The sequence below is a fragment of the Lethenteron reissneri genome, chromosome 10 (genome assembly GCF_015708825.2).
Source record: "Lethenteron reissneri isolate LAM-NWPU_2019-01 chromosome 10, ASM1570882v1, whole genome shotgun sequence".
In the NCBI taxonomy this organism is placed as follows: Eukaryota; Metazoa; Chordata; class Hyperoartia; order Petromyzontiformes; family Petromyzontidae; genus Lethenteron; species Lethenteron reissneri.
Window position 1 is genome coordinate 14,270,986 of NC_083788.1, and position 16,357 is coordinate 14,287,342.

Consider the following 16,357-nt stretch of genomic DNA (forward strand, 5'->3'; position numbering starts at 1 on the left):
AATGAGTAACCCAGCAAAGAACGACTGCAGATGGCGCGGAGGTGCTCGCCTTGGGAGATGAGATAACCGCGCCGAGGGCAAAGTGCTGCCGCAGGAGGGTTCCGCACGACACCCCCCCTCCCTCTAGGGGGGGGGGGGGGGGCGCGCCGGCCTGTAAAGTGGCGGTCACGTGGGGGGAGACTCCGCCACTCCGCCACCCACGAGGCCACGTGGGTTTATTTTATTCCATTGAATGTTTGTGCTTTAAATTTGTTTTGTAACATGGTTGTTTTGCGACGATTTATATTTGCTGCATTGTTGTACTCTGTATATTGCTGCGACTTCACGCCGGACACGCGGATGGAGTTCCCATCTGTTGCGTGCGCTCCTCTCCCAGCCCCACGACCTCGTGGAACGGGGCGAGCAGTCACTCCGCCTGTCACGAGCCGCTCATCAACGTCGTCGTGGAGAATGTAAACGACACAGAAACCAAGCAGTTGATCCGCCTCCTCCACACAGCTGTCCCAACGCAATATTGTCCAAACATCCGTTAAGCCACAAGACCTTCTGGGAGTGCACAATATCAGGAGTATTGGTTCAACACAAGAACATTCTGTACCGGTTTCGACGTTCCGTGTCTCGTCAGCAGAATCCGGGTTGCTTGAACCAATAATAGTGAACCAATAAACAAGCGATCTAGTGATGCTGGCAGTGGTGCACATACATCAAACTCAACACGGTCGTCAATAACACTGCCTTTTTCATGGATAATATAATCAGAACACGTTGACTCTGAGCATGTGTGACAACTTGGCACAGAAATCAGCAAAGGGGCATGGTTCTGCAACTGGCGGCTTGTGAGCCAGGTGCTCTCGGAGTGACCCACAGAGCTCAGGGCAAACAGGCGATGTGGCTCGAAAGGGCCATTGCCCAAAACGTCGCCTATTATATCGTTTTCCTTTCAAGACCCCAGTGTTATTGACGATGTGGTGAAAGTAACCACGAGGGGCGGTGTGGAAAGTAACAATACAAACGTAGTGAGCCAATTCCGAGACACGTCGTGTAGAAGTCTTCCTTTCTATTCTCACACTTTGAGCACAACCCTGGGCGATACATCGATGTAACGTCTCTACGTAGCAACACAGAGCCGACCCTTCTACGCAACCCCAGCGTCGGCGTCCACCTACACAGCTGTGTGACGATGAGAACCTTGCAGAAGACCGGCCACGTGGCCGGACGACGCAGAGGGATGACGGCGAGCAGCGACGCAGCCAGGACCTGCAACAGCAGAGAACCTCGAGTTCGGTCCCCCTTATATACACCCCGGCGCGGCCAAGCCCCGCCTCCAGCCCCGCCTCCGAACCTTCGAGCAGGTTCCCGGAGCCTCCCGACTGACTCCGCCTCTCACCTTTACCCCAGCAGACACGCCCCCCTCATGATTAGACATTATTACGTAACTTGCCCATAACCGCGATTACCCCTTCAGGCCGACAGGTGGCACCCTGCCATTACACAAATAAGCACACAACTCGCCTCCTCGACGTGTCTGTCGCTACTCGTAAAAATGCAGGGATTTTCCACACGTCCCATCAGCCATGCGGCCTTCTGAGAGTGCAGCAATGTGGATCGTTTTATCCCGTGTGCTCATCGCCCCAACGTCCCCTACATCTTCGTTGGCATTGTCATCACCACCATCATCCCCACCAACAACAGCCGCCATCGCGACTAAGTAGCGGTGACGTCTCCACGGCACTTGCTCCAGGCTAGGTGCACTTTGAGGCCCCGTGAAGTGTCGAAGAATCGCTAGCAGGAGATCATGGGACTGACCCAGGTGCCACGTGTTGACTGGCAGATGCGCCACCTGTGCTGCCTACTGTGCCGCCACCATCGTCATCATCTCCACCATCACCACTAGCATCGTCTGCAGGGTCGCGTGTCAAATGAGGATTCGGGGTCCATTCAGTCACTTACATCAGCCGTAACGTCGAGCTGCGGCACGACAGGGATAAGGCTCCCGCGGATTTCTCTAAGACGACGACGACGCGCACCGTAAATCGATGGTGCGGAGGGCTGCGAGGCCCGCTGTCACTGCTCCGTGCGGGACTAGCCGCCCACAGCCTTCACCACAAACCCTCAGCACCGATGTACTCGGCTCAGCTCTCGTCCGAGTGCGCGCGGTTCGAGTCGACACTTACTCCACGCACTCTCCACGCACTCTCCTCGTCTCTGTATCTTTGTGCGCCACTGCGCCGCACTGGGCCATGGTGCTAAATAGACACTGGGCCGATAGGGATCTGACGCTGCAGCTCAAGCTGGTACAGGATTCATATTATTTGGTTCTTTCGGTAAAGTATAAAAATTATAAAAGTAAATAAAATAAAAACTACGACGTTTCGATCACAACACAAGCGATCGTCTTTTTTCCTCCTGCAGACACTCGCTTGTGTTGTGATGGAAACGTAGTTTTTATTTTATTTTCTTTATCTACGTGACTTTACCGAAAGAACCAAAGAATATGAATTCCTGCAGTCTGAAAGTTTAAAGTCAAAATTTGGTACAGGATTATAAGGAGGCCAAGCGATCACGGCACGGGACAGATCCTGCTTTTTCCACTGGCCGAGGACCCGTGCGCCGCGTGTGCGCATGGTCGAATAGCGCCACCAGCTTGCTAAGGAAGTGCACGCACATTGAACCACTGCGCGACTTGGGGTCATGGATGTGCTTGTGTTTGGCCTTGTGGCGGATGTAGAGTCTGAAGGAAAACGTAAAGGTGCGGCCCTGCAAGTGATCCCTCACGCCACTGCTGGCGGAAGGAGCTCCTATTGAGCGAACTCTGGAGTGCATTTAATGTACCCTCCCACACTGTGAGCAGACGTGTTTGAAGCGGTGTGCGTACCCATAATTTACCCCACCACACTCGACTTTGCCGATCATAAACTAATAGTGCTGAACCTAATTACTGCTGTTTGGACAGAAGTGGTGGGTAGGATTTTAGAAAACTGCCTCGTTGTTTCAACTGCCGTGCCAGGAGATGGAATCGGATCGGCGACTTCTGGATTGCAAGTCCAGTACGGCATTTCCTTGGAGCTGCAGTAATGCGCTGTGAGGCTGTGAGCTGTACAATCTGTGACTGTGTCGATTGCATGGACGTGTCCGAGTCTGCAAGAATCACGAGGACAATCGGGTACATTCAATGAGAGCCTCACGATCGATTTTAATCGAAGAGTCGTCCCATTCCTGTAAGCTACAGGGTGACTTGCTGTGTCAGAGTTCGGCCGCGTCCACCGGCCCGAAAGAATGTGTGTCCAGTGCCAGGGTTTGAACCCAGCCTCCCTCCCTCCTTCCCTGGGCTTTGCAACAGCCACGCGCCCAGAGCTCGGCTCGCCACCGTCTCTACAGCGCAAACCCGGCCTGATGTCTCCGTTGGCCGAGGTGTATCGACACTGCCGTGCAATCTCCTGCGACAGAGTTCAACACGGTCACCAGAACCAGATCTTGGTAAAATCTATCCGTGCCATCCGACCACAACAGACGCTGATTTTAGGACTGGTGGCGACCTTAGAAACAATGGTGGCCCAAACAACGTGATTCTACACTTCCATTCCCGTGCAATGCACTACCAAGCACGAGCCAGGCTCATGAGGTGGCTGCGTGGTTTCCAGGAGAAGATGGACATCAGAGAGCCAGGACAAGAGTGAGGCAAGTTATATGTTTTATACAAAATACCATTCCACCCTCCCTCCTTACACGCGCAACGCACGCCACCTGTTAACACGCGCATCCTGATTGTTCGCTGTGATTGATATAGTTTTGCAATTCTATATCGAACAGACAGGGTCCTTGCCTCTAAGCATCTGGCAGTTCACCAGCATTGGTTCAAGCAAAGCCGGACTCTGCTGATGAGACACTGCATGTCGAAACCGGTCCAGAGTTCTTGCTTGTTGTAAACCAGTGCTGCTGAAATGATGCACTCCCAGAAGACCGTGTATGGTTGATGTGTACAAAATATAATTGTATTTATGTGCAGAGACACAGATATGTGGAGGTGAATCCCCGCATATGTACGGCTGGAGCGAGAGTCACGCGTAGTGCGTTCTGCTGAACACAGCCCGCGTCCCTCGCCGTGTCGTGGAGCGGCTGCCACTCGCCATGAGAAGTGGCCACGTCACAGCAATCGGACGCGGCACGTGGCGACTGGGAAGTGGGACACGAGGCGAAGGCACATGGGCACAGGCACCATCACTACCGGGGGGGGGGGGCATGATGATTACGGGGTTGGGGAGAGGGCATGCCGATTACGGGGGACGAGGTGGGGAGGGGGCAAGATGAGTACACGTTGTAAAAGCTACAGGGCTGCGGGTGTTACAATTCAACATCTATGCTACCTTACCAAAACCCGACGAGCAAATAACATTCCAGACAATTTTCCGTCTATTATAAAATCCCCCCGTGATTTTTAAATCTGATTTCCAGGGTGAGAGTGGCGTTCCTATGTGTGGGCCCCGAGAGCCGTGTGGGCTGTGTGGGCCCCGTGGATCGGGATGAGGAGCTGCCGTGCGGAGGGGGGCGCCGTGCCCTGCGCCCATGCTGGGCGAGGGGGTGGGGGCCATCACTTCTTGCGCAGGATGCAGTAGAGGACGCCGCTGATGAGCGTGAGCGGGAACGCGATCCAGGCGAGAATGAAGCAGTAGCCGTACCCGCCGCTGGTGGTGTAGTTGAACTGCGCCGCGTACATCGAGGCGGCCACCATCACGCACAAACCTGCGAGCGGCGCGGAGAGCGGGGAGTGGTTAGCGAGGGGAACTGCACGCTCGTTAACGATACGGTGCAATACAGTGCAGTGACGTGTCGTGCAGGGAGCGCTTGAGGGCTATGTGTGGTGTGGTTACGTGCAGTGCGGTTACGCACAGGCGAGCAGCTGGAAAGCCCCCGTGAAGTGGAACATGCCACCCTTCTCGAGGCGGAAGAGCTGCGCCGTGAAGATGATGAGCGACGCGGAGCAGAAGATCACGGACAAGATCATGAAGGCCTGCACGGCCTGTATCCAGTCTGCGGTGGGGACAGGCACAAACATCACTGTCATCTCGTGCTGGGGGTTGTATCTCGCACCACATTGAACTGGGACCCATATCTAATGACGAGGATCTTTGCCCAGCATTGGTTCAAGTGAGCCAGACTCTGCTGATGAGACACTAAATGTTGAAACCGATCCAGAGTTCTGCTTGCATTGAACCAATGCTACTGATAAGATTGACTCCAAGAAGGTCGTTTAGCTGATGGGATGTGTAAAACAACTTTTATTTTTTATGCGAAGGGACAGATATGGGAAGGAGGTGAAGTGTCTTCTTGTTTATTTTGTCACAAACATCGGCATCTCCATACATACATCTCCATACATACAGAGAGACGCAGAGACACATACAGAGATACAGATCCCTCATGCAGCCTCAATAGACTGTTGGGGCAAGGGCTGCTAGGGGGTAGCACACAGACACATACACCCTCTCACGCCGCACACAAGATCACTCCTGCCACCGATCCGAGCACACGCGTTACCCATGGCAGTACTCTCGTGCGTCTGAGACCAAGCCATCGCCTGAGCATCACTAGGAATCAGTGGCGCGTCTATAGATGGATCGCCCAGTATCACAAATCTACACTCACTGTACTCACCGATAAACATATACACACACATTACGTCCTGTCAGCAAGGGCATTGCCCGAAATGTCGCCTATTAGATGTTTCCTTGGAAGACCACACAGTGTTATTATTTACACAGAATGTGTTAATGTTTTTGTAATTTCACTCCAGTGATTCCAAACCCGGGATCTTGTGGTGCCATCACGTGTCGGTATCTCTGCGAGCGATGGCCATAGCAGGGGCTCAGGGCAGTGGCATCCCTGGGCAAAGTTTGACGATCGCTCAAGGCATATGAGCCCCCGGGGGGCAATGGAGATCACACGCACCGGGGAAGGAATGGCTCGGCCAAGGGGTCTGATTCTAGCCTCCAACCGCCACAAGGGGGCAGCGCGAGCCTTGGCTATGAGCCTATGACCATAGTTTGAACGGATAAAATCGTGCGAGGATTTAGTATATGCGTCAATTCCAAAAGGCGAGCATCACGCCTTTTGGTATTGATGTTCCACAGGCGCAATCTACCGTCGTGTCGCAGGAGGGGGCGATGTTGCTTTGTACAATCACAATTGAGTGGTTTCTTTATTTGAATTGGCAAATTTGGATCATAACGCAATCACACATCGCCTACTCATTTTGAATGACGTAATGTGATCTTTTAGGTCTGCTGTGCGTGAATCATACTAAACACCCATCGCAGTTATAACAAGGGAGAGTTGCAGGATTCGAACCAAAAACCTCTGCAACAAACAGCGAACCCAAGAGGCCTCCAGAAAGGTGGTTGGGCGCGGCCCTGGTGGGTCAAGGGGACCCCCCAGGCCCGTGGGGGGGGGGGGGGGGGGCTTCAGGCCCATGTAGACCGACCCTCGCTGAGAGCGTGAGTCACCTGAGAGAGGGACATCGTGCCCGTTCGATCCGCAGATCCATTGGTTGTCAACGTAGTTGCACTTCTTCCACAAGTCCACACTCTGGCTCGTGGCGTTCTGAACATTGCTGTTGTACCACCAGGCCTGCATGCCACACCACGACACACCACGTTGTCAGCCACACCGCTCCAGTCGCACCACATGCCACCGCGAGTGGAACGCAGGTGTTAGCAGCACAAGTCAGGAGCGTCACCCAGTGCAGAGACCTCGTCACGAGCGACCACGATGAGCGTGGACAGATTTCTAGAGCCCCCCACCCACCCAGCGTGAATCCGCACAGCACGCAGAACCCCCGCTGTGTTACTCAGCTCCCGCTGTGTTACTCAGCTCCCGCTGTGTTACTCAGCCCTCACTGTGTTACTCAGCTCCCACTGTGTTACTCAGCTCCCACTGTGTTACTCAGCTCCCATGGACCCCCACTGTGTTACTCAGCTCCCACTGTGTTACTCAGCTCCCGCTGTGTTACTCAGCCCTCACTGTGTTACTCAGCTCCCACTGTGTTACTCAGCTCCCACTGTGTTACTCAGCTCCCATGGACCCCCACTGTGTTACTCAGCTCCCACTGTGTTACTCAGCTCCCATGGACCCCCACTGTGTTACTCAGCCCTCACTGTGTTACTCAGCTCCCATGGACCCCCACTGTGTTACTCAGCTCCCACTGTGTTACTCAGCTCCCATGGACCCCCACTGTGTTACTCAGCTCTCACTGTGTTTCTCAGCCCTCACTGTGTTACTCAGCTCCCGCTGTGTTACTCAGCTCTCACTTAGTTACTCAGCTCTCACTGTGTTACTCAGCTCCCACTGTGTTACTCAGCTCTCACTGTGTTACTCAGCTCTCACTGTGTTACTCAGCTCCCATGGACCCCCACTGTGTTACTCAGCTCTCACTGTGTTACTCAGCTCTCACTGTGTTACTCAGCTCCCGCTGTGTTACTCAGCTCCCGCTGTGTTACTCAGCTCCCATGGACCCCTACTGTGTTACTCAGCTCCCGCTGTGTTACTCAGCCCTCACTGTGTTACTCAGCCCCCACTGTGTTACTCAGCTCTCACTGTGTTACTCAGCTCCCACTGTGTTACTCAGCTCCCATGGACCCCCACTGTGTTACTCAGCTCCCGCTGTGTTACTCAGCTCCCGCTGTGTTACTCAGCTCCCGCTGTGTTACTCAGCCCCCACTGTGTTACTCAGCTCTCACTGTGTTACTCAGCTCTCACTGTGTTACTCAGCTCCCGCTGTGTTACTCAGCTCCCGCTGTGTTACTCAGCTCCCGCTGTGTTACTCAGCCCTCACTGTGTTACTCAGCCCCCACTGTGTTACTCAGCTCCCATGGACCCCCACTGTGTTACTCAGCTCCCGCTGTGTTACTCAGCCCTCACTGTGTTACTCAGCCCCCACTGTGTTACTCAGCTCTCACTGTGTTACTCAGCTCCCACTGTGTTACTCAGCTCCCATGGACCCCCACTGTGTTACTCAGCTCCCGCTGTGTTACTCAGCTCCGGCTGTGTTACTCAGCTCCCGCTGTGTTACTCAGCTCCCATGGACCCCTACTGTGTTACTCAGCTCCCGCTGTGTTACTCAGCCCTCACTGTGTTACTCAGCCCTCACTGTGTTACTCAGCTCCCACTGTGTTACTCAGCTCCCACTGTGTTACTCAGCTCCCACTGTGTTACTCAGCTCTCACTGTGTTACGCAGCCCTCACTGTGTTACTCAGATCCCATGGACCCCCACTGTGTTACTCAGCTCCCGCTGTGTTACTCAACTCCCACTGTGTTACTCAACTCCCACTGTGTTACTCAACTCCCACTGTGTTACTCAACTCCCACTGTGTTACTCAGCGCTCACTGTGTTACTCAGCCCTCACTGTGTTACTCAGCTCCCGCTGTGTTACTCAGCGCTCACTGTGTTACTCAGCTCTCACTGTGTTACTCAGCTCCCATGGACCCCCACTGTGTTACTCAGCTCTCACTGTGTTACTCAGCTCTCACTGTGTTACTCAGCTCCCGCTGTGTTACTCAGCTCCCGCTGTGTTACTCAGCTCTCACTGTGTTACTCAGCTCTCACTGTGTTACTCAGCTCCCGCTGTGTTACTCAGCTCCCGCTGTGTTACTCAGCTCCCGCTGTGTTACTCAGCCCTCACTGTGTTACTCAGCCCCCACTGTGTTACTCAGCTCCCATGGACCCACACTGTGTTACTCAGCTCCCGCTGTGTTACTCAGCCCTCACTGTGTTACTCAGCCCCCACTGTGTTACTCAGCTCTCATGGACCCCCACTGTGTTACTCAGCTCCCGCTGTGTTACTCAGCCCTCACTGTGTTACTCAGCTCCCACTGTGTTACTCAGCTCCCATGGACCCCCACTGTGTTACTCAGCTCCCGCTGTGTTACTCAGCTCCCGCTGTGTTACTCAGCTCCCGCTGTGTTACTCAGCTCCCATGGACCCCTACTGTGTTACTCAGCTCCCGCTGTGTTACTCAGCCCTCACTATGTTACTCAGCCCTCACTGTGTTACTCAGCTCCCACTGTGTTACTCAGCTCCCACTGTGTTACTCAGCTCCCACTGTGTTACTCAGCTCTCACTGTGTTACGCAGCCCTCACTGTGTTACTCAGATCCCATGGACCCCCACTGTGTTACTCAGCTCCCGCTGTGTTACTCAACTCCCACTGTGTTACTCAGCTCCCACTGTGTTACTCAGCTCCCATGGACCCCCACTGTGTTACTCAGCTCTCACTGTGTTACTCAGCTCCCACTGTGTTACTCAGCTCTCACTGTGTTACTCAGCCCTCACTGTGTTACTCAGCTCCCGCTGTGTTACTCAGCGCTCACTGTGTTACTCAGCTCCCACTGTGTTACTCAGCTCTCACTGTGTTACTCAGCTCCCACTGTGTTACTCAGCTCCCATGGACCCCCACTGTGTTACTCAGCTCTCACTGTGTTACTCAGCTCCCGCTGTGTTACTCAGCTCCCGCTGTGTTACTCAGCTCCCACTGTGTTACTCAGCTCTCACTGTGTTACGCAGCCCTCACTGTGTTACTCAGATCCCATGGACCCCCACTGTGTTACTCAACTCCCACTGTGTTACTCAACTACCACTGTGTTACTCAACTCCCACTGTGTTACTCAGCGCTCACTGTGTTACTCAGCCCTCACTGTGTTACTCAGCTCCCGCTGTGTTACTCAGCGCTCACTGTGTTACTCAGCTCCCACTGTGTTACTCAGCTCTCACTGTGTTACTCAGCCCTCACTGTGTTACTCAGCTCCCGCTGTGTTACTCGGCGCTCACTGTGTTACTCAGCTCTCACTGTGTTACTCAGCTCCCATGGACCCCCACTGTGTTACTCAGCTCTCACTGTGTTACTCAGCTCTCACTGTGTTACTCAGCTCCCGCTGTGTTACTCAGCTCCCGCTGTGTTACTCAGCCCCCACTGTGTTACTCAGCTCTCACTGTGTTACTCAGCTCTCACTGTGTTACTCAGCTCCCGCTGTGTTACTCAGCTCCCGCTGTGTTACTCAGCCCTCACTGTGTTACTCAGCCCCCACTGTGTTACTCAGCTCCCATGGACCCCCACTGTGTTACTCAGCTCCCGCTGTGTTACTCAGCCCTCACTGTGTTACTCAGCCCCCACTGTGTTACTCAGCTCTCACTGTGTTACTCAGCTCCCACTGTGTTACTCAGCTCCCACTGTGTTACTCAGCTCTCACTGTGTTACTCAGCTCCCACTGTGTTACTCAGCTCTCACTGTGTTACTCAGCTCTCACTGTGTTACTCAGCTCCCACTGTGTTACTCAGCTCCCATGGACCCCCACTGTGTTACTCAGCTCCCGCTGTGTTACTCAGCTCCCGCTGTGTTACTCAGCTCCCGCTGTGTTACTCAGCTCCCATGGACCACTACTGTGTTACTCAGCTCCCGCTGTGTTACTCAGCCCTCACTATGTTACTCAGCCCTCACTGTGTTACTCAGCTCCCACTGTGTTACTCAGCTCCCACTGTGTTACTCAGCTCTCACTGTGTTACGCAGCCCTCACTGTGTTACTCAGATCCCATGGACCCCCACTGTGTTACTCAGCTCCCGCTGTGTTACTCAACTCCCACTGTGTTACTCAGCTCCCACTGTGTTACTCAGCTCCCATGGACCCCCACTGTGTTACTCAGCTCTCACTGTGTTACTCAGCTCCCACTGTGTTACTCAGCTCTCACTGTGTTACTCAGCCCTCACTGTGTTACTCAGCTCCCGCTGTGTTACTCAGCGCTCACTGTGTTACTCAGCTCCCACTGTGTTACTCAGCTCTCACTGTGTTACTCAGCTCCCACTGTGTTACTCAGCTCCCATGGACCCCCACTGTGTTACTCAGCTCTCACTGTGTTACTCAGCTCCCGCTGTGTTACTCAGCTCCCGCTGTGTTACTCAGCTCTCACTGTGTTACTCAGCTCCCGCTGTGTTACTCAGCCCCCACTGTGTTACTCAGCTCTCACTGTGTTACTCAGCTCTCACTGTGTTACTCAGCTCCCGCTGTGTTACTCAGCCCCCACTGTGTTACTCAGCTCCCGCTGTGTTACTCAGCCCTCACTGTGTTACTCAGCCCCCACTGTGTTACTCAGCTCCCATGGACCCCCACTGTGTTACTCAGCTCCCGCTGTGTTACTCAGCCCCCACTGTGTTACTCAGCTCCCACTGTGTTACTCAGCTCCCATGGACCCCCACTGTGTTACTCAGCTCCCGCTGTGTTACTCAGCTCTCACTGTGTTACTCAGCTCTCACTGTGTTACTCAGCTCTCACTGTGTTACTCAGCCCTCACTGTGTTACTCAGCCCTCACTGTGTTACTCAGCTCTCACTGTGTTACTTAGCTCCCACTGTGTTACTCAGCTCCCGCTGTGTTACTCAGCTCCCGCTGTGTTACTCAGCTCTCACTGTGTTACTCAGCTTCCACTGTGTTACTCAGCTCCCACTGTGTTACTCAGCCCTCACTGTGTTACTCAGCTCCCACTGTGTTACTCAGCTCTCACTGTGTTACTCAGCTCCCACTGTGTTACTCAGCTCCCGCTGTGTTACTCAGCTCCCGCTGTGTTACTCAGCTCTCACTGTGTTACTCAGCTCCCGCTGTGTTACTCAGCTCCCACTGTGTTACTCAGCCCTCACTGTGTTACTCAGCTCCCACTGTGTTACTCAGCTCCCACTGTGTTACTCAGCCCTCACTGTGTTACTCAGCTCCCACTGTGTTACTCAGCTCTCACTGTGTTACTCAGCTCCCACTGTGTTACTCAGCTCCCGTGCACCCTCACTGTGTTACTCAGCTCCCACTGTGTTACTCAGCTCTCACTGTGTTACTCAGCTCCCACTGTGTTACTCAGCTCTCACTGTGTTACTCAGCTCCCACTGTGTTACTCAGCTCCCGTGCACCCTCACTGTGTTACTCAGCTCCCGTGGACCCCTGATAGTGCAGTGATCACCCTGACTCCGAGTTGATGTTCCTGTCGCCTCATTTCACTGCGCATGGGTTTCAAGTCATTTGTCCGAGCCGACTCTCTCTACTGGAAAATGCATGTAATCTTCGTTCTGTTTGTGCACTTTTATATTTATTTTGTAACGTAGTTGTCTCTGCTGCCGTTGCTATTTGTTATGTTTATGCTCCGAGTGCTATTCGCGTCACTGCTGTATTATGTTTGTATGTTTTTGCTGTTATGTTGGTGACCCAGGTTGACTACGCTTGCGATGGAGCCTCACTGGCCACTTGAGTTCTCGCCTCGTTATGCGAAGGGTGACACGCCGGACCGCGGAGGCACTCACGTTGTCTATGGTGGCGATGAAGAGCAGGACCAGCGCCGCCACATGGATGATGGCGATGGCGAGCAGGAGGAGCTTCATGGCGTAGAGGTAACGCTCCCTGGATGATACGCTGCGCACGTGCAACCATCATCATCATCATCATAACAACCATCATCACAACCATCATCACAACCATCATCACAACCATCATCATCACAACAATCATCATAACCATCATCACAACCATCATCACAACAATAATCATAACCATCATCACAACGATCATCATAACCATCATCACAACCATTATCACAACAATCATCATAACCATCATCACAACCATCATCATCCCAACGATCATCCCAACCATAATCACAACCATCATCATCACTACAATCATCATCACAACAATCATCATAACCATCATCACAACCATCATCATCACAAAGATCATCATAACCATCATCACAACCATCATCACAACAATCATCATAACCATCATCACAATAATCATCATCCCAACCATCATCACAACCATCATCATAACCATCATCACAACCATCATCATCACAACGATCATCATAACCATCATCACAACCATCATCACAACAATCATCATAACCATCATCACAACCATCATCACAACGATCATCCCAACCATCATCACAACCATCATCATCACTACAATCATCATCACAACAATCATCATAACCATCATCATAACCATCATCATCACAAAGTTCATAATAACCATCATCACAACCATCATCACAACAATCATCATAACCATCATCACAATTATCATCATCCCAACCATCATCACAACCATCATCATAACCATCATCACAACCATCATCATCACAAAGATCATCATAACCATCATCATAACCATCATCACAACGATCATCATCACAACGATCATCATAACCATCATCACAACCATCATCACACCAATCATCACAACAATCATCATAACCATCATCACAATTATCATCATCCCAACCATCATCACAACCATCATCATAACCATCATCACAACCATTATCATCACAACCATCATCCTAACCATCATCACAACCAACATCATCACAACAATCATCATAACCATCATCACAACCATCATCACAGCAATAATCATAACCATCATCACAACCATCATCATCATCACAACCATCATCACAATCATCATCACAACAATAATCATAACCATCATCACAACCATCATCATCATCACAACAATCATCATAACCATCATCACAATCATCATCACAACCATCATCATCACAACAATCATCATAACCAACATCACAACCATTATTGCTACCAGGGCGGGAAGACTCGGTATCATGGGCTGTGTCCCAAAATAATGCAGTCCTTTGTAACTCACACTGGAGTTAGGCCCAGCCCAAGACCGCTAAACTCTACCAGGGACACAGACAGAGACACGGTGGTACAGAGACACAGGGACTCAGGGACACAAACAGAGACACGGTGGTACAGAGACACAGTGGTACAGAGACACAGGGACACAGACAGAGACACATTGGTAGAGAGACACAGGAGCACAGAGACGCAGGGGTACACAGAGATGCAGGGATACACAGACAGAGGGATTCCGACACACAGGCAAACAGAAAGACAGAGACACAGGGATATACAGACATGGGCCGATCTCCCCTCTTAGCCGTCATGAGTCGCCCACGCGTGATCTCGCTCTGGCGGGTGCGGTGCGGGTTGCCGGGGCTTGGGACGCGGTGTTATTTTGGTGACAGCAGCGAGTGGGCAGGGGGGGGGTGACGGAGTGGTTTGTGATGCGCCGTGAAACTGAGCGGTGGGGCGGTGGAGCGTCGCGGCTCCGCGGGCACCGCGCTCTGAGCGACGCCCGATCCGCGCTTCGGAGTTCGTGGCTGGGATCGGCAAATCCCTCCCGCGGTCGGGTTCGGGGAAGGGTGGCGGCTTTAGCGGTAGGTTGAGGGGTAAGGCGGGCGGGCTGTAGGGGTTGGTTTAGGGGTAGGTTTAGTAGGGCGTGGTTTTAGGGGTAGGTTTAGTAGGGCGTGGTTTTAGGGGTAGGTTTAGGGGTAGGGAGTGGTTTTAGGAGTAGGTTTAGTAGGGCGTGGTTTTAGGGGTAGGTTTAGTAGAGCGTGGCTTTAGGGGTAGGTTTAGTAGGGCGTGGTTTTAGGTAGGTTTAGGGGTAGAGAGTGGTTTTAGGGGTTGGTTTAGGGGTAAGGAGTGGTTTTAAGGGTAGGTGTAATGGGTTGGTTTAGGGGTAGGGCGTGGTTTTAAGGGTTGGTTTAGGGGTAAGGAGTTATTTTAGGGGTCGGGTGTTGTTTTAGGGTTAAATTTAAGGATAGGGTGTGGTTTTAGGGGTAGGCTATGGTTTTAGAGTTAGGTTTAAGGGTAGGGTGTGGTTTTTGGGGTCGGGTGTAGTTTTAGGGTTAAGTTTAAGGATAGGGTGTGGTTTTAGGGGTAGGCGATGGTTTTAGGGTTAAGTTTAAGGGCAGGGTGTGGCTTTAGGGATCGGGTGTGGTTTTAGGGGTGATGTTAGTTGAGGGGTGTGTTAGGGGCAGTAGTATAGGGGTAGTTTATGGGTAGCACTGAATTCACGCAAAGGGCGGGACCCCGTCTCGAGAATGTTTATGAGCCCCGGGGCTTCGCGCCGATAGAGTTCAGAGCCAAGCCACGCACAGAAACCGACACTTCGAGAGGGAAGGACTCGGAGGGAACGACTCGGAGGGAACGACTCGGAGAGTGACTCGTGGGGCCGTGGCGAGGGACACGGAGAGAGGACCCCGTGATTCCCCAAGCAAACTACTCCTCAACCGCGGCACCCAGATGTCCACACCTCCTATTAGCACAGTTGGCTACGTACGGTGCGAAAGAAGTTCAACATACATACAGCGAGGAGACACTGGGGAGATACGGGGAGACAGCAGGGGAAACGGGGAGACGGCGAGACGCACGGGGAGGCAGCGGGAGCCACGGGAGGAGACAGGGAGACGGCGGCAGAGACCGCGATGAGAGCAGCAGCCGAGAGCGCGACCCCCCCTCCCCACCCCGAGGCAGAGACGCGGCCGCTGCAGCCTTACCTCTTCAACTCTTCACTTCACCTCTTAACTTCGCCTCTTCGCTTCACTTCGCAACGGGGGCAGCGGTGGCAGGAGGAGCTGAGCTCCGCGTGCGGAGTCGGGTTATATGCGCCCACCCCACCCCCTCCCTCCCATCGCCCCCACTGGCCCCTCCTCACACAGCCGACGAGGACTCCCCCCCACTGAGAGGCCCCTCTCTTCGGGCAGCCACAGCTCCGCTAGCTCACAGAGAGTGAGCGGAGTGAGGGGATCATGGGTGTGTGTGGGGAGGGTGAGGAGAGAGTGGGGAGAGTGAGGGGAGTGTGTGTGGGGAGAGTGAGGGGAGAGTGAGGGAATAATGTGTGTGTGTGGGGAGGGTGAGGAGAGAGTGGGGAGAGTGAGGGGAGTGTGTGTGGGGGGAGGGTGAGAGTGAGGGGAGTGTATGTGGGGAGAGTGAGGGGAGAGTGAGGGGAGAGTGTGTGTGGGGAGGGTGAGAGTGTGGAGAGAGTGTGTGTGGAGATAGTGAGGAGAGAGTGTGGGGAGAGTGAGGGGAGTGAGTGAGGGAATAATGGGTGCGTGTGGGCAGGGTGAGGAGAGTGAGGGTGGGAGAGTGAGGGGAGTGTGTGTGGGGAGGGTGAGGAGAGTGTGGGGAGAGTGAGGGGAGTGTGAGGGGTGTGAGGGGAGAGTGAGAGGAGTGTGTGTGTGGGGAGGGTGTGGGGAGGGTGAGGAGAGTGTGGGAGAGTGTGGGGAGAGTGAGGCGAGTGTGAGGGGAGTGTGGGAGAGTGAGGGGAGAGTGTGTGTGGGGAGAGTGAGGGGAGGGTGAGGGGAGTGTGGGGAGAGTGAGGGGAGTGTGAGGGGAGTGTGGGAGCGTGAGCGGAGAGTGTGTGTGGGGAGAGTGAGGGGAGGGTGAGGGGAGTGTGGGGAGAGTGAGGAGAGAGTGTGTAGGGAGAGTGAGGGGAGTGTGAGGGGAGTGTGGGGAGAGTGAGGG

The 16,357-nt window shown here is 53.4% G+C and overlaps 1 protein-coding gene across 1 annotated transcript; it reads right to left on the bottom strand.

Annotated features, from left to right (window-relative positions):
- Positions 1-3,678: 3,678 nt before the first annotated feature.
- On the bottom strand, positions 3,679-15,544 carry LOC133340990 (peripheral myelin protein 22-like). Its single transcript, XM_061549556.1, has 5 exons — positions 15,391-15,544; positions 12,326-12,434; positions 6,501-6,624; positions 4,888-5,028; positions 3,679-4,740 (listed from the first exon to the last, which is right to left on the bottom strand). Exons 2-5 carry the CDS (start codon positions 12,401-12,403, stop codon positions 4,589-4,591), a joined length of 495 nt encoding a protein of 164 aa, XP_061405540.1. The 5' UTR covers positions 12,404-12,434; positions 15,391-15,544; the 3' UTR covers positions 3,679-4,588.
- Positions 15,545-16,357: the final 813 nt, after the last annotated feature.

What these genes read in the sequence shown, in the direction of transcription:
- LOC133340990 (XM_061549556.1), bottom strand. Translation starts at nt 12,403, where the DNA reads ATGAAGCTCCTCCTGCTCGCCATCGCCATCATCCATGTGGCGGCGCTG. An exon ending in TCATCGCCACCATAGACAAC is followed by an intron (nt 6,625 to 12,325) that starts GTGAGTGCCTCC and finishes TGTGGCATGCAG; the next exon opens with GCCTGGTGGTACAACAGCAA. An exon ending in GCACGATGTCCCTCTCTCAG is followed by an intron (nt 5,029 to 6,500) that starts GTGACTCACGCT and finishes TCCCCACCGCAG; the next exon opens with ACTGGATACAGGCCGTGCAG.